The sequence below is a fragment of the Oryza glaberrima genome, chromosome 7 (genome assembly GCF_000147395.1).
Source record: "Oryza glaberrima chromosome 7, OglaRS2, whole genome shotgun sequence".
Taxonomy (NCBI): domain Eukaryota; kingdom Viridiplantae; phylum Streptophyta; class Magnoliopsida; order Poales; family Poaceae; genus Oryza; species Oryza glaberrima.
Window position 1 is genome coordinate 5,310,350 of NC_068332.1, and position 26,809 is coordinate 5,337,158.

General features: G+C 43.1%; 2 protein-coding genes across 2 annotated transcripts; one reads left to right on the forward strand and one right to left on the reverse strand.

Moving 5' to 3' along the window:
• Positions 1–7,548: 7,548 nt before the first annotated feature.
• Positions 7,549–10,961, forward strand: LOC127778474 (hexokinase-4, chloroplastic). The gene is made up of 9 exons (XM_052305078.1): positions 7,549–7,910; positions 8,277–8,427; positions 8,563–8,745; positions 9,083–9,157; positions 9,268–9,423; positions 9,522–9,617; positions 9,875–10,005; positions 10,077–10,158; positions 10,257–10,961. Exons 1-9 carry the CDS (start codon positions 7,609–7,611, stop codon positions 10,608–10,610), a joined length of 1,530 nt encoding a protein of 509 aa, XP_052161038.1. The 5' UTR covers positions 7,549–7,608; the 3' UTR covers positions 10,611–10,961.
• A 3,586-nt stretch (positions 10,962–14,547) lies between these two features.
• Positions 14,548–23,814, reverse strand: LOC127779321 (disease resistance protein Pik-2-like). The gene is made up of 3 exons (XM_052306054.1): positions 22,943–23,814; positions 14,671–16,596; positions 14,548–14,602 (listed from the first exon to the last, which is right to left on the reverse strand). The coding sequence occupies exons 1-3, from the start codon at positions 23,812–23,814 to the stop codon at positions 14,548–14,550; spliced, it is 2,853 nt and encodes a 950-aa protein (XP_052162014.1).
• Between the last annotated feature and the right edge of the window lie 2,995 nt (positions 23,815–26,809).

Consider the following 26,809-nt stretch of genomic DNA (forward strand, 5'->3'; position numbering starts at 1 on the left):
CTGTCACCATCCTGAACATGCCTGTGCACCACTTCTGGACCTTGTACTGTCATCCATTTCTCTGTCTCGAGGTTGAATGAAGCTATGCTGCCTGGTTCAACAGGGAGCACCACTATTTCAAAATAACTCGTGTAAAATTCCATCATGAAATACACCACCCCATCGACGACCACGCATCTCATCTGTTTACTGCAACAGATGGTTGCTGGGGGCCCCTGCATTTTCCGCCACATGTCTTGGTTGTTGCCATCAACGGCAATTACCTCACACAGCTGCCTTTGGTAAAATCTGATGATGCGGAGCGCCTTATACACTCCAGTGGAAGAGATTTTCCCAAAAGCATGAGACTCGACTTTGCCATGGTACATCATCATCCCTCTCCCAGCAGCAATTTCATCTGAGTGGTTCTTGGGCAATGCGACGGTAACCCCGGTGGCTGGGTTAAGCGCCCAGAGGCACAGAGGGTGTAACATTCTAGTAAATCACACCATGTCGAGATGGGTGCGCAAGCGCACGACAGCATCATCTCTTATCTGGAACCGCAACAACCTCGCCGGACTTGTCCCTGACAGCTGCTCGATGGGCGGTGACGGCCGATTGAAAAAGTTGAATTTTTTGCATTAACACCCTTGCCGCCCACTGCTAGGGCGGCAAGGGGCCTCCACGCAAAAAACTAGCCCGAGAAGGGCCATTATCAACAGAGCTGGAAAGAAGCATTTGACTTGGTTTTTTTTTCATCTAGGTCTCTTGCCGTCGGACCTCATCGGATGGAATGTTTGGGCTGAGGCTTTTCAGCCAAAGCCCATCGAATCACTTATTGGGCTGAGAACTTTTAGCCAAATACAGGTGGGGCCCGCAAGTAAGTTGGAGCGTCGGTGGAGGCTAACCCTGTGGTCTTTCTTGTGCCTACACGTGAAAAAAACAATCCCGCAGAAGAGGAGAGGTGAAGACAGCTACCGGCACCGCACAGTGCGACGCCGGAGATCCAGAGGAGCGGCATTTGGGAGCTTACCAGAAGGTGCCAAGGAGGTGGCCGGCCAGTGGATCTGTCCTTCCGCTGGCTGGGCGTGCCATTTTCGTGCGGCGGCGGAGGTGGCTTCTTTGCATAGATCGACTAGCCGGTGGTGGTGGTGGCGGCCTCCCTCATCTACGGTAGTGCCCCCAACGCCCTCCCCCGTGGCGGCAACAAGGCGGCGTCGACGACCTCCTTCGTCTACGGCGTGTCCCCAGCGCCCTCTCCAGTGTCGGCGACGCCTCCCTCGTCTACGGCCGTGCTCCCAGGGCGTTGGTTTCGCCAACGCTTATGGTGCCTTCGCTGCTGCCCACCTCTCCGAGGACGTGGCAGACTTCCCGGCGCCCACATCGTCGTTTCCATCTGTAGCGGCATCACTCCAAGAGCTCAATCCTCCTGTGTCCTCGTCGATCACGCAAGTGGTTAGTCTTCAGTTTAGCTGAATTTACTTTTGGAGTTTATACCTGTCTGCAATTTAGGGGGGTGTGTATCCTCTCCGTGCCTTCATGCTAATTGTATTAAATTGCCCCCAAAATCTGTTTGTACCGTATGGTACCTTTGATATGCACTGATATCTTGCTCTTGTTCTTCCAGCATACAGAATTCTCAGTAGTTCAATCGCAGAAATAATGCTACCAAAAAAAGAGAAGATTTGGCTTCTAAAAACACAGTTTAAGGAATTAAATTAGTTAGTGCTCGAATATATTTAAGGAATTAAATAGACGTATCTGATGATAAATTTGTATCGTCTACAAACAAGATAGCAAATGTTCAGTACCTAGATAATCTACTAAGTACTATAGTCATTGGCACTATAAATCAAAATGTCGATTTAAATTGTGACCATTTATTTCAATCTTTGAAGTATACTGCATTTTGGATCACTTGAAAATAAGAGGCAGCAACTTCACTTGCAACCATTTATGATCTAGTTTTCAGTTTAGGCCTGAACCTGTTGACCAAGAGAACTTCTCCAGAAAGTTAATCCCCCATCTTTTTTGGACTCACTGATCTGATTAGTTGAACAGAAATATTAATTTTGATACTCCGTATCGAAATTGAATTAGACTGAATAAAATGGCTGATGTGAGTGTCCTATTTGAGATGGTACAGCCTGTCTGTGACTATCCTTCTTCCAGTGAATTGTTTACTGTTGTAATATTTCCATGGCAATAGCTTGATTTTCTTGTAGTGAATGTGTTCTCATGCAATATTCTAATGGTAATGCAGGATACCCGCTTGCTCGATTATCACCTGAACGAAATTATTTTGCAGACGCCTCGTGCCTGTGTGAAGTCCTTTCGACACTTCAGCGCTGGCGAGACAGGGGCAGCGCGATGCCAACCAGACACGACCGCCGGGTGTGATTTCTTCTCATTGCAAATCTGCCCACTGCAAAAAACATCACCCGTGCACGCCTCTGCCATCATCTTCCTCCTCGTGCTCCGGAATAGATCGACGGCGGTACGCTCTGCGCTCCACAACTGCTCGTTTGCAGCGCTGCAAGGCAAGTATGCCTGGACATGTGTTCTTGTATGCAGTACTATGATTTTCCATAAATATTGTGGTTGATTAATATATGCAGTATGAATACTTTGTTCTGGGTTATGCATTATTGGGAGTACACAACCCACTACACATTTTGTCTTCTCCCCTAACTCCAGCCCATGCAGATGAGTCAGGAACGTGCCTATTGGACTCGAGGAATGACCAAGGCATTCCTTGATCTATGCCTTCGTGAAAAGGCTAAAATGAACATGGACGGACAATATATGAGTCGACTAGGGTGGCGAAACATAAAGAAAGACTTTGCAACGTACGCGGAGGAAAAGTTAACGGCAAAACAACTTCAGAACAAGTTCACCAGCCTAAAGAAAACTTTTGAATTATGGAAGAAGTTGAAGAATGAGACTGGTGCAGGGTACGACAGTACCACAGGGATGATAATAAACGATGCGGCTTGGTGGAAAAAAATGGAAGGGGTACAATACTACTACTCTGGTTTCATTTGCAATAAAATTTATATTGCTGTTTATAGTATGTCATGTAAAGTGTCTATTGATTTGTTATTTTCATAAGAACAGCTGCTATGAACTTTACTATTAGCATGTCGTGTGCGGACTGCGGACTAATGAGAACTATGTTGCATATACATGGTTTTTGCATTATTCTGTAACTATTTTTGTAGCATATTATTTTGATATGGTACGACTATAATAATTTGCACGTCAATTTGTGCAGTTGCATGGCAAAGAAGTGAAGTCGTTTCGTGATAAGCCACTGCAGTTTGAAGCAGAACTCACTCAGCTTTTTGGAGATGAATTGGTGGACGATGGGCAGATGATGTGTCCAGGTGATGTGGACAGTAGTGATAGTAGCCGTGGAATTGAGGACATCCCTTTAGGCATGTCGCACGAGACTGTTCGTGGCTCGGCTTGTCACCATAGGGCTGGGAAGGAACAAGTAGTCGATAGCCCACCTAAGAGAAAAGTGAAGAAAACGTTCGCTGAGTATCAGCTGCAGCGCATATCTGACGGCGTAGCACAGAGGAGTGAGTCATCAAGCCTGATGAAGAGGCGTCGTTCCCAGGAGGAAGTGGACAATTGTCTGGAAATTTTGGTAGCAGACGGTTTGCCAAGGACTTCTGAGCCATTTCTTAAGGCAGCTGAGTTGTTGCGCTGCCCTATCAGGAGAGCAACGTTCCAAAGGATGGAGACTGCACACGAGCGACTTGTGTGGATCGATTGGACTTGGCAGAACCGTGTGCAGTGAAACATGCATGCACATGGATTATGTGTTGTACCGACTTTTATTATTGCTAGCAATATTATCCATGTTTTATCTATGTATTAGGATATTGATTTTCCAGTACTTGTGAAGTTGTAATAACTGTCTCATGTGAACTAATGGAGTGTTCTTAACATTGCTTAGAATGTCAAGCTCAAGTGATTCAGAAGACAGTGACTCCTCTGAGTGCAGCGACGATGATGGCGAATATTGGAAACTTGTGCTGGAGGGTGCTAAGTTGGCATATAAGTTGATTCAGGAAGAACGACGCAAGCGTCATCATCGGGATGGTAGTCAAATCTTGAGGTATCCATTTCAGGAGCTGACAGGTTTGCAATGGGTAACGCTTAAACTGTCTAAACCCTCTGAGTGTTACAAGAACTTTAGAATGACGCCTCGGGCGTTTCATGCTTTACACTCCACATTGAAGCAATATGGCTTGCATTCAACGCGGGAAGTGAACTCGAAAGAGGTTTTAGGGATGTTCCTTTGGACATGTGGGACCGCACAGTCACAGAGCCAGATTTGCGAGCGTTTTCGAAGGTCACCAGACACTGTCCACTTAAAATTTAGGCATATTTTGAAGGTGATGCTCCAATTTTCAAAGGATATTATCCAACCGCGTGATCCTGATTTTCGCGATGTGCATGAAAGGTTGCTGCAGGCTAGGTTTTTCCCACATTTTGTCAATTGTGTTGGAGCTATTGATGGCACCCATATTCCGGTCGTTGTTCCGCAAGAGGAACGCATGACCTACATGTGTAGGCATGGATATACTAGTCAAAATGTAATGGCTGTATGTGACTTTGACATGCGTTTCACTTTTGTTGCTGCGGGGATGAAGGGAAGATGTCACGACATGGCTGTCTTCAAACATGCCGTGAGGGGAGAGAAGTCTCATCTTTTTCCTCACCCACCTCATGGTACGTACATGTGTGTATACTTTTGCAATCCAGTTACAATTGCCATGCTTGTTTACACATGTGTGTTGTTGTGTAGATAAGTACTACTTGGTTGATGCTGGATATGCCCTTGCTCCTGGATATATGGCTCCCTATAGGGGTGAAAGATATCATGTGCCGGATTTTCGTGACCGCAATCCTGAACGATTGCAAGAGAAGTTTAATTATCTACATGCCTCGTTACGCAATGTCATCGAGCGTTCCTTTGGGGTATTGAAGAACAAGTGGAAGATTTTGAGGGGCATACCCTCGTATAGCACGAAGCGGCAAACAAAAATAATCATCGCATGTTTTGCTTTGCACAATTTTGTGTTGGATACAGTGCACGACGATCCAGACGTCAACGACAAGGAGTTCGATGAGATGTATGTTCACTCACGAGAGGAGGATGATGTGGAAGAAAACCCGCCTGACGATGACAACTACATGATGGAACTAAGAGATTATATGGCGTACCAAATATATATCGGTACAAATTAGTGACCAATGCACTGATCGTACCAAATATATATCGGTACAAATTAGTGACCAATGCACTGATTATGTAATGTGCCTATTTGATTTCCTAATTAATTGTGATTTCTGAGCTTAGTACTTAACTATTGCGGTTGATAAGTGCCCGCCTCAAATCATAACTGATGGTGCTTATCTATATGCTTTGGAACGTTAATTCTCAATCACAATGCTACAAGCTAAGAGCTATAGAACTACCAGCCACAGAAAATCCTCAACAAGCCAATTAAGCCAAATAAGCCAAACAATGGGTTTTCTTTTGCTTAAGGGAAAAAGCCAAACTTTGGCTTATCAGCCAAAGCTCTAGGCAACCGATGAGGGTGGTCCTCTAGGAGGGAGGCAAGGGACCTATATGCAAAAAAACCCAGCCAAATGCTTCTTTCCAGCTGGGCAAATTGCATTTCGCCCCTTGCCGCTCTCTGTAAGGGCGGCAAAGACCAAAGCGCAAAATGCGCACACGGCGCCGTCGAGCTGTCGTCTACCACGTCAGCTTGTCGCCCTCCACTAAAGCGACAGGGTCTATTTTTGTAAATTTTTACGATGATAGATTATTTCTCTAAATATTTTTTTAAAAAAATTTAAAAATGAAAATAATTCGCGACTCGTGCTCGAGAGCAGCAAAAAGGCCCAAGGAGATAAAAGAGGAGCACACACGAGTTCTCCTCACATCAGTTCGGCCCATACGAGTTGGTTTTGGGCCTGATTGTTCTCACAGTTCATATTGCCTTCTCAGTATAAATTCATGTGTCCACGTAGACGTGACAACGGACATCGACACACAGGAGTAGGGTATTACACCTCCGGATGACTTGAACCTATATAAATTCATGTGTCCCTCTCTACGCGAGGTGGTCGGGCCTGGTGAACCTTTTCTGATTACAGTTTGTCCGTACCTCACTGCAAACCCTCTGGTCAGATCTTTACTCTCGGGGAGGGGTCTCCACTCCTATGGTCCCCGGTACCTTCCAAATGCAGATGCTCACGACGGGTGCATACTCACCCCTATAAACTCACATTCACATGCATAACAGTAAATATGAGCACCAGTGCAAGTCTAGGATTTGAAATCGGATGGATTGGTTTCACCACAAGAAAACTAATTAGTTAAGCTAGTTAAGCTAAGTTCACTTTGCTAAAAGTGGTTTGTTGAAGGCTTGATATTAATGATTTTTTTTCAAGTCTAACCATGATTTAGACAGCTGTATGTCTGGAAAAATGGGTTTGATTTGTAAGGGAGATGGACAAGTGGTTTCCCTGCTAAGCTGTCCATCTCATGTGTGAATCACATGCATGTCCACATGGATTGTGGTATCCACAACTTTTACAGTTGGTCGTTTCAGTGCGTGCATCCACAAGCTCGCAATGTGAGATGAGATCTGAAAGCTTAATTGGCATGTTGGATAATTACAAGAGAAATTGAAACCCCTGATTTCAAGTTTCAACCGGTTGCAAGGTAATTTAATTAGTTATGTTCCTCGAAGAAGAGATTAAGAGTGTGCGTGGAATCTCAAAATATTATTTCAGAGAAAATTAACATAATTATCAGTACGGATTCATACTCCGTAATTCTGTATGGATTATTAGCATGAAAATATAAATTGCACACCGTCACGTTGATTTAGTACCTGCAAGGATGTCTGGTGGCTGGAGGGAGAGAATATACCCACACCCACTATTCATATTTCACTTTTAATCACTTGTTTTAATTTCAAAAAAAATATAATAAATATTTAAAAAGGCACATAAACATAAAGTTCCCCTCTCCGAATCTAACCATTTAATACCAATTATTTGAGAATGGAAGTTGGAATATATATTACTCCATCCGTTTTAGGTTATAAGTCGTTTTGACTTTGGTCAAACTCAAAGTCAAACTATTTTAAATTTGACTAAGTTTATAGAAAAAAGTAGTAACAATTTTAACCCAAAATAAATTTGTTATGAATATATATTCAATTATTAATTTGATGAAACTAATTTAGTATTATAAATATTACTATATTTTCCTATAAACTTAATCAAACTTAAAACAATTTAACTTTTACCAAAGTTAAAACGCCTTATAATCTGAAACAGAAAGAGTACGAAACACTGAGCGTATTAAATTTTTTTACAAACTTTTTATAAACACTGGTGTGTCACAGTGTCGTTGAATCTCGACTTTTTATAACTTCCAGTTGAAGATTTTTGTTAATAAAAAGTTGGTAAGAATTATTTTTAGTACGTGTAGTGAGGAGCATTTCTTGCCACCTTTATTCGATTCCACCACTTGACACATCCATCGATCACTCCTCCCCCTACCAACGATCAGCTCAGCTTCAGCTTCTCCTCGGCATGTCCGCCGCCGCCGCCATCGCGTCGCCGATCCCGGCGGCGATCGCCGTCGTGCAGCAGCAGAGGCGGGGGAGGAGCCGCGGCGGCGGCTCCGGCGCTGCCGCCGTCCGCTGCTCCGCGGTGGCCCCGACGTCCGCGATCGCGCCCATCCTTGCCGACCTGAGGCTGCGGTGCGCCGCCCCGCTCCCCGTGCTGCGGCGCGTGGCGGACGCCATGGCCTCCGGGATGCGCGCCGGGCTGGCCGACGACGGCGCCGGCGAGCTCAAGATGATCCCCAGCCACGTCTACTCACTCCCCACTGGGTAACCAACCTACTTAAACAGTTAAACATACACTTAACTAGCTCTAATTACAGATTAGCTAGCTGGTGTTGCTAATACATCGTCAGCTACTGCAGGCAATGTTAATGCATCAGCAGTTCATAAAGTTATTGTTACTTTGTTAGTGGATCATGTGGTATTTTAATTGTTCAGCTGGATCTTTGTGTGAACTGAACTTCTGAACTGCAACACAGTGGGCTTGTGAATTTCTGATTTTTTTTCTTTTTTGTATTGTGTTTAGAGTGGAGATTGATCAGCTAGTATATCTTTGCAACTTGAGCTCAGGAAATTAATCTTGGTTAATTATTTATCTGGTTAATTTTGTGTTTCATGATTGTTGTGCTGAAGGAATGAAACAGGACTGTTTTATGCTCTGGACCTTGGAGGCACCAACTTTAGAGTGCTGAGGGTACAATTGGGAGGAAAAGATAAGCGCATTATAGATACCGAGTTTGAGCAAGTCTCGATCCCAAGAGAAATCATGCATGGTATAACCGAGGTTTGTTAATTTTTCACAAGCTGTGTTCTTCTGAGCTTACTCTATTATGTAGTCTGTGAAATGTGATGCATTCATCAGAATAGCTGCAGGGACATGTATATCTGAATGCCTGACAACATTGTTGTGTCAAAGCAGGATTTGTTTGATTTCATCGCGAGTGGCCTGTCGAGATTTGTAGCAACGGAGGGTGATAAGTTTCATTTGCCACAAGGGAGAAAGAGAGAGTTAGGCTTCACATTCTCCTTTCCGGTGAATCAGACTTCTATTGATTCTGGCATTCTGATCAAGTGGACAAAAGGTTTTGCTGTCTCTGGAACTGTAAGACTTTATTTCATAATGCATTTTTTATGTATAGTTTCCATGATTCTTTGATTCATGATGTATGGCACTACAAATTCTTATCTTGTCCCGTTTTTATCCTAGTAGGATATCCTGTATATGACATTTTCCATATTGGTCTGAAACTCATCCGTTCTAGAATTCAGGAGAAAAAAAAACTGATTCATTTGTAGAATTTCTGATGCCAAGAGTTACAAGTTACAACAGTGAAAAATCCCTTCTAGAACAAAGAACACTACTTTTACTCACTTTCCAGATGATGGTTTATGAATTAGCAAGTTAGTTTCTTTGTCAGTTAAATCTTTGTTTTGGACAGGCTGGGAAAGATGTTGTTGCTTGTCTGAATGCTGCAATGGAGAGGCAAGGCCTTGATATGCGTGTCTCTGCCTTGGTAAGCAAAAAGCCTATGAGAATACCATGGTTATGGGCTAGAAATGTTCGTGGAAAGATATCCTCTTCACAATACATTTATAACCAAACTATTGGAATTCCACTTAACAGGTAAATGATACTGTGGGAACCTTAGCTGGAGCACGTTATTGGGACGATGACGTAATGGTCGCGGTGATTTTGGGCACTGGCACCAATGCATGCTACATTCAACGAACTGAAGCTATTCCAAAATTGCAACACCTTAAGCTTGAAACAGGAAACACGGTATGCCATAACATAGACAAATTCTCTATTAAGTTATTGCAAATGGAAAGTGTTACGAAGTTAAGGAATTTTTCTTGATGGAAGTCTCTGTACTGCAGATTATTAACACTGAGTGGGGAGCTTTCTCAGATGGACTTCCATTGACTGAATTTGACAGAGAAATGGATGATGAGAGCATAAATCCTGGTGAACAGGTGAAAAAAAATGCTTTCAATTTTTATTTTCTAAGATAAGCAGAGGAAGGTCCTACTGTGCATACTATATACTGACAAAAGTAAAACATAGTTTACTTATATAGAAGAACGACAGAGTCTCAGGGAAAGGAGGAAACATAGTAGAAAATTTAAGCAAGATTATTTAGCCAGTCTTGACTCTGAGGGATATATTTCTTCTTGCTCTTGAAAACATAATCTTGATATCCTGGTGTGCTTGCAAATTGCAATATGCGCAGATATTCGAGAAGACGATTTCCGGGATGTATCTAGGTGAAATTGTCCGTAGGGTGCTGGTCAAGATGGCTGAAGTATCTGATCTCTTTGGTCATTCCTTCCCCAAGAAACTTGCTGAACCATTTGTTCTAAGGTCAGTTCTCATGCTCTAGCATCACAATTAAATTAAAGTATTATGCTAAGGTGAAAAACTCCAAATTACAGGACACCACATCTATGCGCTATGCAACAAGACACCTCTGACAATCTTGGAGAAGTTGAGTCCATCTTGAGTGACGTCATCGGCGTAAGATACTTACTCCTCATGTTTCAGTCACATCACAAAGGGCATCTAGCTAGCACATCCAAACATGCAAAATTTACCCCCAAAATTCACATCCACAGGTGTCCCAAGCTTCTCTGCTGGCACGGAGAGTCACTGTAGAAGTCTCCGACTGCATCATCAGGAGAGGAGGCCGGTTGGCCGGGGCAGGAATCGTAGGGATCCTTGAGAAGATGGAGAATGACTCCAGAGGGCACATTTTCGGACGAAGAACAGTGGTCGCGATGGACGGTGGTCTATATGAGAAGTACCCTCAGTACAGGAGGTACATGAAGGAGGCTGTGGCTGAGCTACTGGGACCTGAGCGATCGAATCGTATCGCCATCGAGCACACGAAAGACGGATCAGGGATCGGCGCTGCGCTGTTGGCAGCTGCAAACTCAAAGTATGCTGCTGCTCAAATCTCTACAAGGTGATCGCAATTGTTATCATTGTTGAGTTACTGGGCCGAATTAATTCTCTACAAGGTGATCTCAATTGTTATCATTGTTGAGCTACTGGGACCTGAACAATCCAAGCATATCATCATGGTGGCCTCTTATCTGAAGTATGGAGGGGCTTCATATATGCTATTCTTCTGTACTACTAGTCTACTATACTATATAACGCATTTGAGGAAAAGAAACACCAGAAATTTATCAACTTATGTTTTGTATAATTCATCAACTTATGTGTTTGTATAGTTACAGTTCACCAGAAATTCATCAGTTTATGTATTTGTATAGTTAAAGTTTATCCTCAATTTTGTGTGGCCTGATGTTTCATTGCTTAGCTGGATTGTATATTTTGCAAATTTCTCCAAATCATCTTACCGCTGAGACTAGCAATTGCCCGAGTTGTTAATGCTTGCTCAGGAGCAATTTTGCAGCATTCAGGCATTTGCAGGATTTTTTTTTAAAAAAATACAACTTATGGCACAATGCCACCACAAATGCTAAATTTGACCTCACCTGCAAGATTTAAAATCCAGTGGTCTGAATTCTAACACCTGAGTTCAAAACAAGATTGGCTGTCCTTTACCCTTCTCGTTTTCAAGTCAATTGATCGATAAAGTATTATGGAGCAAAACTAAGATTAACTGTATCTTCCTGAAGCTTTACTTCCTGCCCCAACATTTCAATTGGTTTCAGGCAGATTGATTCACAACAAGAACTGTATCAAAGACTTCCTCTTTGATGAACCACCAATATCAGAAACTGAATTGAAGAGTTTTTCCGAAGTAATACCAAACTAACTTACAGGCCAAATGAAACAGATCTAACATTAGCTATGCTGCAAAAAACAGCACGCATTAATCCATGCCACAAAAGAAAGGTCTGATGAATTGAGCTCTCAGAAAGGAGTTTTGAGCTTTCCTTTGTACACTTTGAATGAAGATGCAACAAAGAACAAAAAAATGAGCTCATCATTATCTCCTTGTCTAGAAACACCATCAACTTGCTTTCAAACACGAGTTCTTAAGAATCCAAAATGTCCCCCCTGGATAACAGCATTGAATCAATTCTTTTTTTTTTTTTGCCAGGACGGCGAAGAATGCCGACCGATGTATATTAAGGAAAAAGGGGAAAAACTGTACAACCCCCCCCCCCCCCCCGCCCCCCGGAGGGGGCACAAATGCAGTGCGTCAGAGCAACACCTTTACAACATTAAGCAAGATACAAAGGCTATAATCTCCCTAAAGCTGGCGCTGCGGCAACACTCAACGAGCTAACTAGCCCTGCTGATTTCCATGTTTCCCATTCATCACACATGATTGCACACAGTTGTGTGACTGACGAGGCTGCTCCCTCGAAAACCCGTGCGTTACACTCTTTCCAAATCAACCATGTAACGAGGATGACCCCGGCGTCGAACGTCTTGCGGTCGATCTTCGCAACAGACTGTTGGGCAGCAAGCCACCAACTGGCAAAATCCGAGGATGGCGGCGATCAGGAGAGGCTCAATCAAGCCTGGACCTGCACCCAAACCTGCTGTGAGAAGGGGCAAGCCTAGAAGAAGTGCTGGCAGGACTCTCCATCCTCAGAGCAAAGGTGACAAATTGGTGCAAGCTTCCAACCTCGACTCTGCAGGTTATCGGCTGTTAAACAGGCATTGCGGACAGAAAGGAATGTGAAGAACTTGCATCTTGCTGGCGCGCGAGATTTCCAAATAATCTTGCCGAGCGGGCAGGATGTTCTGCCGACCGAAAGGATAGAGTAGGCAGATCGCATTGAGAAGTCGCCATTAGGCGCTACCTTCCAGATCATAGAGTCAGTACTTCCTGGGTCAAGAGAAATCCCGGCGACCATGTCCTAGAGCGCAAGGTATTCCCCCAATGCTTGGACAGATAGGCCGCCCCTAACATCTTCAATCCAGGAATTGTCACGGAGGGCGGCAGCCACCATGATGCCACTCAGCTTGACAATAGAGAAAAGAATTGGAGATCTGTACTGCACTGATCCTCCGTCTGGCAACCAACTGTCGCACCAAAACGAGGTAGAGGCTCCATTCCCCAGCAATACTTTGCTACCAGCGGCAAAGCAGTGCAGCGACTTTCTGTCAGAAAGAGGTGCAATGCGCGTCCAGGGACGCTCTGGCTCAACACGGCAGCCAAATCCACCGAGTGCAAAGCGCAATTCCCCTTAGGCGTAGGTTTCTGATCCCTAATCCCCCTTGCTTGATAGGGAGGCAAAGCTTCTCCCAAGCCACCAAGCTGCACGAGCCTGCAGCATCTTCGTCACCCTTCCAAAGAAAACCCCGGCATTTCTTTTCGATTTCGTTGATTGCCCAGGTTGGTAGTTCCAAGACGGACATGAAGTAGAGTGGGAGCGCCATTAACACATGCTTGATCAGGGCTAAGCGGGCATCTGGAGATAAAAGCTTGGGCTTCCAGCCAGCCAGATTTTTGGTAAGCCTATCCATCTTCGGTTGGATTTGTGCTTTCGTCAGTTTACGCACAGAAAGCGGCAGCCCCAGGTAAACAATCGGCAATTGCTTGATCGGGCATGTCAACACCTCCGTCACCTCTTCAATTTGTGCATCGGTGCAATGGATCAATTCATCTAAGATCTTGTTGCCCTCTCATAACTTCAAATGACCTACAAGGGGAAAATAGAATTAACAACGAAGTGACAAAGATGAACATAATTATCTTATCATCTGATGGACATATATACCAGATACCTACACATCCTATATATCCACTGCTATTAGGAGGCGAGCCATGACTATTGGTATTTGTAATTATGTACAACCTAGTTGCTAGTGTTTCCTTGTTGGTTAAGGCATGACCCTAGACTCCGATTAGGTTACCTTTTGTAATACTAAATGAGGCTTAGGCTGAGTCTAGTTGGGTTTCCTACTTATAACCTTGCCCCTTAACATATATTGAGGGGACAAAGAGCCCTCCAAGGGCATAGAACACACACCAAGATTGTTAGATCAATACAACACCCGACAGATACAATTCCAAAACAGGAGATAGGTATTACCTCTCATCAAGAGAGCCTGAGCTTGTCTAAACCTTTGTCTCTGCATCTATCCACTTTTAGCCATCGTACACTACCCCTTTTATTATTGCTGATACAGAACATGTTGGCGTGCTAGATAGAGGTGTGTCGAGAATTTCGTCGACAAGCATGATGCAATCATTAGGAGTCGTCTTCCCTCCAGGGCAAACATTTTGATTCAGTGGTTTCAACTTTCTTGCTGATGATTTTGGCAAGATTTCCCTCTCTGACTCTGATTCGAACCAGTCGGCGAGGTTCAAGACTTCTTCAATCCTGTTCGGCCTTCTGAACGTTTGACCATTTGTCTTATTTAAAAATTTGGTATAAACTTGTAAAGTACAAGTTAAAATTATATATTATTTGATGATAAAACAAGTCACGACAAAATATATGATATTTATATAATTTTTTGAATAAGACAAATGGTCAAATGTTATGCGAAAAGTCAGCGGTATCATATATTTTGAAATGGAGAGAGTACGGCAGAAAGCTAGACCAACTCACAAATTTGTTCACCACAGCAGCTTGACCAGTTCAAGTTTTATGTAATTATTATATGAAGTGCAAGGTAGAAGATTTTTCAGGGGTTAAGACTACCGCAATGATAATTTTTGTAACGGTTTTATTTCATTCTTAGAGGACGTAACAATGTACCCAACTGATCAGCACATCCGAACACCGTGGACGAAAACTGGAGTTTCAAGAACAGAGAACAAACACAGGGCAATTTTGTGCTGCAAAAACTGCACAACATTTTCTTATTTTCTCTTAACTGCTTATATGGAATCCAAACGGACTCTTATCGTGTCTATGGAAGCTACCATACTTGCCCACGAGGAACCTCCGCGATGCATCATCCCGCACGTCACATCCAGTTCATGCCGTACGACAAGGACTCGCTAGTCGCTACGGCGTGAACTCTGCATATACAATTTGGACAGCAACAGTTCACTAAAAGTATGTCACTATAATTTTTAACTGTTCTGACCTATGGCGACTCATGCTATGAGCCTTCAGCTGGTCCACTGCCCTATGCAGTGCACTGTTATGCTTCCAACCACGGAGCCGCACCTCCTTGAGGCTCGTAAGGTGTTGGACACCATCAAGAATCATATCCTCCTTATGGAAATTCATTTCCAGGGTCTCGAGCTTTGGCATGGCTCCTTCCTCAAATCCGAAAACTCGTGGCTTACCGTCATTAGGACCTAAGATCAACTCTTTGAGCTGCGGGAACTTGAAGGCGCCGCTAGCCACTAGCTTGTCTTCGCTGCAGCATCTCTTGCCCAAGATGATCTTTGACAGGTTAGGCAGCTTGTACAGGACACCATATATCTCGTCACTAGGAAGGTTTGTCCACCAAAACACAATCTCAACAAGTTGAGTAAGTGACTGCACCCAGTCTGGAGTTCTATCGATGGTACCACCGATGTAGAGTACCCGGAGGAACTTTGGTGGCGAGGGGAGCTCGAGGAGAAAATTCATGTTATTTGCGTTGAAATGCATGTCTTCAAGAAACAACTTACAGAGGTTCTGGGAGCACCTTCCCATTGATTTGGCAAGCTCGGTGAGAACCTTTGCTTCGGAGCAATTGGAGCAGTTGAGGACTACATTGAGAACTCGTAATTGTACAAGATCACCGATCTCCTCGGCAAGCTGAGCATCGTCCTCACGGAATTCGAACCTATATAATGACTGTAGCGCCTTCATTTTCCTAATGTGGCGGGGTAGCCTCAGGAGTATTGTCCGATCATGCTTGTTTTTGAATCCAAGGTGCTCAAGTTTCTCTAGATCGACCAAGGATTCTGGGACCTTGATAAGCAGCGTGCCTATTAACCAAAGTGCCTGCAAATGTTGCAGCTTATTTATCTGGCTAGGCAATTTTGTGATATCTGTTCCATTCAAGGACAAGAATCTGAGTAGAAATAGCTGGCAAACATGCTTCATATGTTTGTTCTGCAAGTCCTTACAGTCCTGTAGGTCGAGCACCCTCAGTAAAGTGAATTCAGCAAGACGATCTAGGAGCTTTCGATGACCTTGGGGGCGAAAAGTGGTCAATGACCTGACGTGCCTCAAGTTTGTGTTCTCAATGCTGGACCCTAGGTCATCGCTCTGGATGGCCAGACGACGAACACTACCATATGATGGATCTCGGCATTGGCCTCCTACGAAGCTGACAAAGTTGGACTCTAAGGCCTTGCACACAATAATATCCAACATCATGTCGTGTACTCTACATCCCATCAACGTGCCCAAGGTTTCAGTGCAGGATGGCTGAATCATGTGCCTGTTCACCAGCTCGGCAAAGTAAGATTCTGCAACCTCCATGGGTGTCAGCCCTCGTTGCTCGGAAACTAAGCCTTCGGCAATCCATCTGTACAACAACCTACGCTTGTCAACAACATAATCCTCTGGGAAGAGACTGAGATACATCATGCAAGCCCTGAGATGATGAGGCAGGTGGTTGTAGCTCAGTGTTATTATATGTCTCATGCCGTCCAGTGTGGGATTGTTCTCCATCAGAGAGCCAGTTGAGTTGCAAACTCTCGTCCACATCTCTACGGCGCCCTCCGGTGATCTGTAGCCTGCCAAAAGCCTGCCAATGCAGACAATAGCCAACGGTAGCCCACTGCATCTTGTTAATATCTTGTGTATTATATCTTTCAGATGTTCTGGGCAATCTTGTTGAGGGCCAAATACTGCATTGATGAACAATTTCTTGGCATCTTCGAATTGGAGCGGCTTAACTCGATGAATGTAGTACTCTTCCTCAAGGCTGGCTGAGCTGCAGGCCCTGGCAACATGCTCTATCCGAGTGGTCACAATGATTCTACTGTTGCACTTGTTATCTGGCAGTCTTGACAGTATCGCTTCCCAAGCTGATATGGACCATACATCGTCAATCACAATGAGGTACCTGGTTAAGTAAGTTTTGCAATTTATTAGTTGTCTGCTTTTTTTTTCTTGTTTGTCAAATCAACTTTTGTAGTCTGAAAAACTGCAACTCTAGATTACATTTAGTAACTTTGATTAGTTTCTTCATTTTTTATTTACTGGATTAAACTAGATATATTGTTATGCTTAATTTGATTTTTTTTCTCATATTACCAAGATCCACAAAAGCACGTACAACCTCCGTCCCACTATATAAGGTGTAGTCAGACTTGCCGCTCTCTCCAAAACTAATTTTTGATTTTTAATTTATGATAAACAACATTTATTGTAGCAATTCCCAGAAACCCCCCAGGCTTTCAATAGAAGCCGGGCCTTTGGGCCTTTCTCTTAAAAAAAACCTTTATTGTAGCAACAAAATTATAATAATATGAGATAGCATATTTAAATGACAATCAAATGTTATTACTTTCATCAAATAAAATTTAATTCATATGTATTAGATTAGTTATTGGTTGAAAGAGTTGAGACTTAAAATGTGTGCGCATCTTATAGTATGGGGTGCATGGAGTATAATTTTCTTTTCTATAAAATGATCGAAATTACATCATTATACGTTGATGGACATGCATGTGTGAGCTGTCGAGTGTTGATATACTAGATAACTAAAATAAGATTAATAGATAAGAAAAACCAATCACTTGACCAATGTATGATCCCTGATTAATTGTGTGAATCATGAGCGAGATACTGCTTTCTTTGAGTACATAAATATATAGGTGAATACCCAATTTAGTCCTTCAACTTTTGCTCAGAGATCGAATTAGTCCATGATGTTTTATAATGTCCAAACAAGTCCCTAAAAATTATCACGCGGCTTAATATAGTCCTTGGACGCACTTAAAATACCACGTGGACATGCCACATCATTCATGCATGTAAAGTTAACATTTAAATGTCCATTTTAACCTTACATTTTTTACACAAAAAACAAAGAGAAAAACAAGAAGAAGCAATCATAAAACAAAGGAAAATGCCAAATTTTTGTAGTTACCAATGCTACATCTTTTTCTAATGGCCAAAACCTTTTATTTTTGTTTTTTCTCAATAGTTTTTCTTTATTTCCTATAAAAACGTAAGGGTAGAATGGACATTTAAATATTGAATTTGCATGCATAGATGATGTGGCATGTACACATGGCATTTTTAGAGGGTTTAAGGACTATATTAAATCGCACAATGGACTTTAGGGACTTGTTTGGACAATACAAAATGTTAAGGACTAAATTGATCTTTAAGCGAAAGTTCAAGTATCAATATAAAAGCTCGCTTTTATACTATGCAAAATTACTAAAAATGCTGGAAACCTAGGTGACTCCCTCGTCATCATAGTAACTTGGCACTTGTGGTAGGAAAGGGACACTCATGCTTTTGATGGCATTCTGTTGCAGGTGCCGATGGTGATGGAGCGGATTGTGTAAAAAGGGTGGCAATTGCTGGAGTCAACTTCTAATCCTATTGGGGGTGTTGTTAGGCACATAACATAGCCTTTACCTTCTCGTTTCGATCTCAGCTTAGGAGTTCACAAGGTTTAGGCTGTGTTATTTTGGAGGTGTTGGGAACCCCTCCCCTCCGCACGTAAAATGGAACGATAGATTAACGCATGATTAATTAAATATTAGCTAAAAAAATTAAAAAAATAGATTAATATGTTTTTTTAAAGTAACTTTCCTATATAAACTTTTTACAAAATATGTACTGTTTAGCAGTTTGAAAAGCGTGTGTACGTGTGGAAAACGAGAGAGATGAGTTGAGAACTCTAAGGAAAAAGCCTAGTTTCTTGTTTGTCGAGCTGTTTCCCCGCCTTCTCCCACAGTGACCACTTTGACGTGTTACAATTCTATGACTTTTCTTTTAATATATTGATGTGTAATTTTTTTTTCTCGTTCATGAATGGATCATGAATGGAGAAACCAAAATGCGATCTTAATGAGCATTATAACATATACTCCCTCCATTTCTATTTTTGATGATTCCTAAGATTTTTAGGTCTTTATAAATTCATCATCATCTGTTATCTATTCGTTTAGTTGTACAGAAGTGAATGACATTATTGCATGTCTGTTTGTTTATGTATGCATGAGTAAATTTCATCGTTGCATGTCTATTCATTTATCTGTAAAAGAGTAAATGGCATTGTTGCATGCCTAACACATCACCTTAACCAATGAGACTTAGTTTAAGGAATGATGTTTTCTTGTATTGGTCTCGACACCATTTCTAAATATGATGATCAAATTTGGATGGACCGAGTACTATTGGTTAATGCACGAGAAATATAAAACTTGGAGCGCATCTATTATATCTAAAAGTCCATTAAACTTTCTACAGCCTCTAAGTCATCACATGGCACTCCTATAAATGCTCCTAGTTCACCATGTGGCACTCTAATAAATCCTAGGAATTCTAAGAAAAATAAAACATCCAACCGTCGATTTTTATTTAATCTAGTGGACCCATTATTTTTACCTATTAGATCTATCTTCAAAATTTACAATCAAATTTATATCTTTTATATCTTAAAAAGGCCCACATCTCTCCGTATCTACGTACATATGTATCCCGAAACCCACCCCCGACCAAAAAAAAACTGTACGTACTTCTCTTTCCTTTTTTTTTTATTTCTCACTCAGTTGAAAAACCATCTAATATAATTGAAGCTCATCTTAACTATACTTTGTAAAATTATATGCTATTTCAAGATATGTTCTAGCTAGTTGCATCTCATTGAAACATCCATGAAAAATATAAATAAAGTAAAGTTATAGATATACTCCCTCCTTCCCTAAATGTTTGACGCCGTTGACTTTTTTAAACATGTTTGATCGTTTGTCTTATTCAAAAACTTTTGTGAAATGTGTAAAACTATATGAATATATAAAAGTATATTTAACAATAAATCAAATGATAGGAAAAGAATTAATAATTACTTAAATTTTTTAAATAAGACGAACGGTCAAACATGTTTTAAAAAGTCAACGACGTCAAACATTTTAGGATGGAGGAAGTATCACTTAAGAACAAATATAGTTATATTAGATTTGTATTTTCGAAAATAAAACAACTTCAACTGTGAGTATCATTCTCAAAATTTACTCACTACCTAATTAAAAAATACTGATATGTCAAAATTTACTCACTACCTAATTAAAAAATACTGACATGTCAAAAAAAATACTGATATGTCAAAATTTACTCACTACCTAATTAAAAAATACTGATATGTCAAAAAAATACTGATATGTTAAAAAATACCGGAGCCTGTCCCATATTTTTCCATGCGGTTCCACTTACGAACCGCATGAAAACAAATGGGGGGAGGGGGCGCGTCCAGAAAAATCTATCTAGTGTTACTAAATTTATCTAGAATATATTTTCATGTATCATGCTTTTTTCTTCATATGTAATTAGAAAATTAACGTCGAAACATATTCTTTTGACGACATCGTATCGATGTACTTTATCTCCTACTTAATCTTCAATCGATCTAGATCGTTGGCTGAGCTTATCTAGGGCACGTGAAATGACACACGTCATCAACAAAAGATTAACTAAATATTAAATATTACAAACATGAAAATGGGTTTATTTGATTTTTAAAAAATCTTTTGTATAGAAAGTATCCACAAAACACATACCGTTTAGTTCGGAAAACATGCTCAGCATAAATAACAAAGTAGCCAATCAGATAAGCACTTTAGAAGTCAATCTTATGTACTAAAACTTTTAATATGTAGTAATATAATATACTTGGTCAATCAGGAATACCCAAATATATCAATAGTATGTTCCCACTAATCCCATGTATATAAGTTCTATATAGAAATCACTATTCACCAATCGCCGAGTCATATTGGTTACGATGCATCCATGCACAGTGCAGCTAATAATTAGCTTATATCCAGTGAGCACATGTGTCATCAAGTACCAAAGATAAAGGATGTACTAAGTGAGCAACCATAAATAAATGATAGGTAAGTAGAGATACACTAAGCCACATAAAACAATAGTTGGCTACAAGTAGATTATGGCTATTATTAATAGTGTTCCTACACAGCTGCATATACTCCTAAGATGCCACAAGACGCTCTAATAAAATAGGGAAAATGAAAGAAAAATTATAAGAAAAAAGAAAAAACATCTAGCCTAGCCATTGATTTACACTTAGACTGGTGGCTCCATTATTATTAAACATTAGAATATATCTATCAACTAATCCCCCGCTCCTAAATACCGGCTAATCCATCCCTCCCGCACGTACACGAGAAGAAGAAGAAGTGTGCATATGATCAATGAGTAGTTTTCTCTTTCTTTTTTTTACAACTCTAAGGTTTTTCTCAAATTATGCATATATGTAGCAACCACTCTTGGTGAGGTTGTCGAAAAAGCCACGCCCGCCGCAGTGGTGCTTCACGCCATCCCACCAAATCTCTTCAAAGTAATTTTTTTACTAAGTATATAAAAGGGAATTGCGAGCACCCACATAAACGTATGCACATCCATCGTATAAATACACATACACACACCTACCTTATGAGAGAAAAATATTTATCCAAAAAAAAGTACATATGAGAGACTACTATTCGCTAGAAAAAACATACATACGTACAATCAAAAATATCACATGGAACCATATTATATCCCTTTTAATTATGTCATTCTCACTTAAATAGTGATAATAATTAGCACAAATAATTTTTACAATATAGATTATTTCATCGTATACTATCCATGAACATGCATAGGTGAATCGGATGTATAACTGAAAAAAAATCAAAACCCATATTAACTCGTATGTTTGGAAGAATGGTGATAGGCGAGTTCACATATAACCGAGAAAAAGTAATTTTTGTTTGAATATGATAGAATTATCATTTAGTATGACAAAGTCTATGGTCTACACTACTACAGGAAAGATTTTCCTGGCGCCGAACCCTTTTGTTTCCAGACGGACCGTATGTTTAACCACGCAGGAAAATGGGGGACCGACGCCAGGCCATCGCCTACACAGGAAAATCAATTTTCGTGTGCGGGTCAGTTAACAGGCTTATTTTCGCGTGCGGGCCTGTTAACACTATTTTAGTGAAAATAGCCCACCCTTCGCGCCCCTCTCCCCTCCGCCCAATGCCCACTACCTCCCTCTCTCCCACCTCACTCTCTCCCTCTCTTCCACTCCACTCCTCTCCTCTCTCGGCCAGCCGACGGCGACAGCAGGCGGCGGCAGGCGATACAGCGGCGGTGCTCGACCCCTCCCTCCCTCTCCCTCGGCTGCGGGCGGGAAGAAGGGCGGCAACAGCGACGGCGGCGGGTGACCACGGCGGCGCTTGGCCCCTCCCTCCCTCTCCCTCGGCTGTGGGTGGGAAGAAGGGCGGCGACAACGGCGGTGGCGAGCGACCACGGCGGTGCGCGGCCCCTCCTCCCTCCCCTTGCAGATCCGGCGGCGCGTGGTCCCTCCCCTCCTCCCCTTGCAGATCCGGTGGAGGGAGGCGGTGGGATCGAGGCGGCCCGCGCCGGATCTGGAGGTGCGGTGGCATTAGCGGCCGGCGTGGAGGTGCGACAGTGGCGTCGACGATCGATGTGAGTTGATGCCCCTCCCCTCCCCTCCCCTTGCAGATCCAATGGAGGGGAGGGGCGTCTTCGGTCGGCGACTACGGATCTGGCGCCGGCGACGGGAGCGGGCGGCGGATCCGTAGCCGGCGACCGTGGGGACGATGGCGGCGGGCCTCGGCTAGGGCAGCGGCGGCGGATGAGGTTTTTTTTTTCTTTTTTTTCGATTTTTTATTTTCTCACGCGGGCGACTTAAGCGCCCGCACACGAAAATTACGATTTTCCCACACCCCTGGGTGCGTGCGGGCCGAACATCCACACGGAAAAATCAAAATCGACCGCACGCAAAAATCTTTGTTGTAGTAGTGCTAGTTCATGATAAAAATATTTCTTTCTTTTAGAATTACAATCTATTTTCTTATAAAATATCATGAGATATGACTTCTTGTAGTATTCTTTTTACAAACAACAAATAAATAATTGTGCAAGTTTAGATTATGCGCTTCCTAAGTTCAGATGATTGACGGATAAAAAAAATCAGTCAACTAACAAATATTCCCTATATATATATATATAAGCATTTTTAGTAGAAATTAATGGGGCTGTTCGGTAGCTACGCTACAGCTGCGGCTGTTGCATGCAACCCGCCACAACTTTGTGCACAATTGTTTGTGATCAGCCCAGCCAGCCGAACAGCCCTCGTTGAGATACGAAATGGTTATAATTGGTTAAGACGAGCAAGTAGGAACGGGTGGTGCGTGTACCTCTTGCCATCGAGACAATCTCCGAGCATCATCGCTAGCTCGTCCACGTCATCTTCGTCGATGTTACGCAATTCCTGCTCTTCTTGCAGCCCCCTTCCGCTTGTAACCCTCACGACCTTCTTAATAATCTGCTTGAGCAGTCTGCCGAGGTCCTTGCCGGCGTCGAACACCTGAGACACCGGCACCATTGCCTGGCAGGCAAACTCCTCCTCCAGGCTCCTGCAAACCTCCATGGCAAGCGTCGTCTTCCCGAGCCCCGCGAACCCCACGATGCAGAACACCTTGAGACCCACGTCGGGCTGATTGTCACACGTCAGCCTCTCCGACTTCACCAGATCGGACAAATGCTGCACCTGGTCGTCGATGCCCACCAGTTTGCTAGGGCGGAGCGCATGCGCGGTGGAGGGCACCGTCGTCGAAGCTGGGACGAACCACACGGAGCGGGGCAGTGCCTGGCCGTCGATATCGTAACGAACGCGGCGCTCGCTGATGGCGAGGGCACGGGCGAGAAGCTTCCGGATGTCGCCGGCGAGGCGGTGCCGGGGGCCAATCGTGACGAGCCGGCGCCAGCCGTGGCGGAGCGCTCCGGCGCGCGGCGGGGCGTGGCTGACGCGGAGCAGGAAGAGGTCGATGCAGTCCTCGGCGTCGTAGGCGAGCTCGCGCACCTGATTCATCCACTCCCGGACGAAGTGGTCCACGGCACCCTCCTCCACCTCGGAGAGCCTGCGGAGGACGGCGTTCATGATGGCCACCTCGTCCTTCAGACGATCGACCTCGCCGCGGACGCCGCTGAGCAGCCGGAATTCCGCTGTCACCAGCTGCCCAAGCCTCGCCACAAGGCCACCTGCGTGGCTCGCCGCCGCACTCTCCATTCTCGCAAAGTCAAACGAGCCTTGCCAATTAGGAGGTTAATTCAGAGCCTTGGAAGCGGCTGTTCGGCCAAGAGGGTCATATATCTGTGCTAATCAAATCATTACTAGTGCTATATTAAATCCTGAGGCCTTCTAAGATATGCTCCCTACATGAACTCTGACAGCTAGCTTTACTCCTTTTCTTTTCGTTTGATGTTACATCGAGAGCAGAATTCATCGGTCAACTTCAATTAACGCTACTTGTTAGCCTGAGCAGGTGCCCGGGAGGCCGGGCTCATGGGCCTGCAGTAGTGGACCTACTACTTGTTATCCTTATACAAAAGGAACTACCTCCACTACTGGATAAGGAATAAGTTCACATTAGATCCCTCATCGTGACGCCAAGTTTTAATTCATCCCTGAACCATAATACCACATATAATGCATCGCTCATATTTTAAAACCGGTACAAATATAATCCCAAGACAGTATTGTAAGCTGTTTTGGGTGACGTGTCACCAAAAGCAAAAACTAAACCTTGTGAGACATGTGCCCCACATGTCAGTGTAGCACCATCTTCCATTCTTCCTCCTCTCTCTCCCCGGCTCGAATGCAGTAGAAAGACACTAACATGTGGGCCATGATCCCCACTTCCCTGGCTACGTACCCCTCTCCCTTCTCCCCACTCTTCCCTATCTTTGTAGGCAGGTCCCTTAACTTGACAACGAGTTCAATTTTCATCTTTAAACCGCAATAGCAGATATAACGCGTCCCTCAACTTTCAAAATCAGTACAAATAAAGCTCAAGTCGGTTTGGACGGTGGTCTCAACTAACGTGGCGCTTATGTGATGTTGACGTGGCATTTAAATAAATAAAACATGGGACCCATATATCGAGTGTTTGGTTAAAAATAAAAAAAAATTGCAGGACGCTGTCCTCCTCGACGCCTTTGGCGACGGGCCCCACGCGTGCGCCTCGCCGACTTCGGCTCTGCCGCGTGACCGAGGAATTAATTGACGGTGGCGGAGCCGGTTGAGTCGAGTCGAGATGACGTTGCAGGCATAGAGTGTCCCACATCAAGGTGCGCGGCGACGGCGGCCACGTCCCCCTCACCGGTCACGTCGGCGAGGGTGAGCGCGGGCAAATCCGCACAACCCGTGGTAGCGCAGGCTTCTTTTACTGTCTCCGCCTCCTCGTGCAGTCGTGCTGCCGGCCCCCGTGGAGGAGGCGTGGTCCTCTAGGACGACGAGCATGAAGCAGAGGCAGGAGCGGAGCTGCGGCGGCGAACGCCGCTGCAAGCCTGCAGTCTTCCCCCGCCTTGAGCGTGTTCTTATGCTTGTCGTGCCCAGTGGCGTAGCCAGCTAGGTGGCACCGTGGTCTATGGACCACCTAAAAAATTTGAAATTATAGTATATGTGCTAGTTAATATAATAAAAATTGTATAGCGGATCACCCTTTTAATAACATACTACATATAGATGAACCACTTTTACTTTCAATCCTAGCTATGCCACTGGTTGTACCCACCGCCTCCGCGCACGTGAAGAACTAAAGATAGTGTAAATTCGCTCTTGTACTTTCTCCAATTTTCACTAATTTGATCCAAGCAAGGAGGCACTAGCTGCTGTAGTCTTTGTACGCCTGCCAAAGTTGAGGACACTAACCTTCGTCACATCTTGAACTGTATGATGAAATTCCTCGCAGTAAAATTTTCACTTGATCTGGGAAGATGAACATTGTCTCGGGAAATACTCGCAGTAAAGAGTCACCGTGTTTCTTCCGTCGATCTGCGGTACTCGTATTCCTATTGCCACATCTCATCGTGAGGTGGATATTCATCGCATTTCGTAAGAGGAAGAATTGAAACATCAGCGATGAGCCGATGACGGCCTCCACCACCGACGCCGAGTTCTTCCTGCATGCTAAATTTTGATAAGTATTGGCATGGGTCCAGGACAATATATCCTATGCACACAGACCCTCACGTGTACACACGTGCACACCAACTAAAAAATGCCACCAAAAAATCTAGAAAAACTCATACACGTACTTTCAATTGTATTACACTTAGGGTTAAAATCTTAACCTCAAATTTATTATATTTTAGCCGTAACAAAAAACAAAAAAACTGACAGTTTTAAGGTTGCAATTTTATCAGAATTTTATTTTTTTTTGTTATTCTCTATGTAGAATGAATTTAAAGATGTGGCCTTGCACGTAGATGTAATACTACTGAAAGTACATGTATGAATTTTCCTAGAATTTTTTGTGATAATTTTTAGTTGGTGTACACGGGTGTGTACACATGAGGGCCTGTGTGCACAGGATACGCTCCCATGGGTCCAGATCCACTAGAGTTGGCTAGAGTTGGCATGGCTAGTTTTGGCAAGGTAAAGTTGTGTTTGAATTGAACGAAATAGCCTAAATTAACTATTGAAGGACCAACATTTCTAGGCTTGCTAAAATTTAGCTTCAATCCAAATATATACTAAACACTATCGAAATTATCAAATATTGATAAGGTCAATTTAGACACCAAACCAAACCCGCTATATATAAGTCCTATAACAGTAAGTATCTCTTTAAGTGTCCCAAGAGAGAATTATTTTTTTTTCGCGATTAACCAATAGAAAAGTCTTACGCATAACAAAAGAAACATGTCACAACAACGCAAGCGTTGAAAAGATAAATACACATGAATGCATGGACGACCCTAAAATGATATGTATTTGCACATCAAAACATTTCTTTATTACATAGAAGACCATATTAAAACTTAACCAATATAACACAAACCCTTTCGTTGGATAGAGTACAATGATAACTTCGAAGACTTGCAACCCAACATCACATGGATCAGAAGACAACTGGAGGTCTGGAGCTCAAGACAAAACAGAGTAAGATCAGAGGGCGAACACGGGGTCAATTTTGTGCATTTGTGCTGACAAAAATGCAGAGCATTTTCTGGACGACGTGGACTCTATCTGGCGTGAATTTGCATACCTAAGCACAACA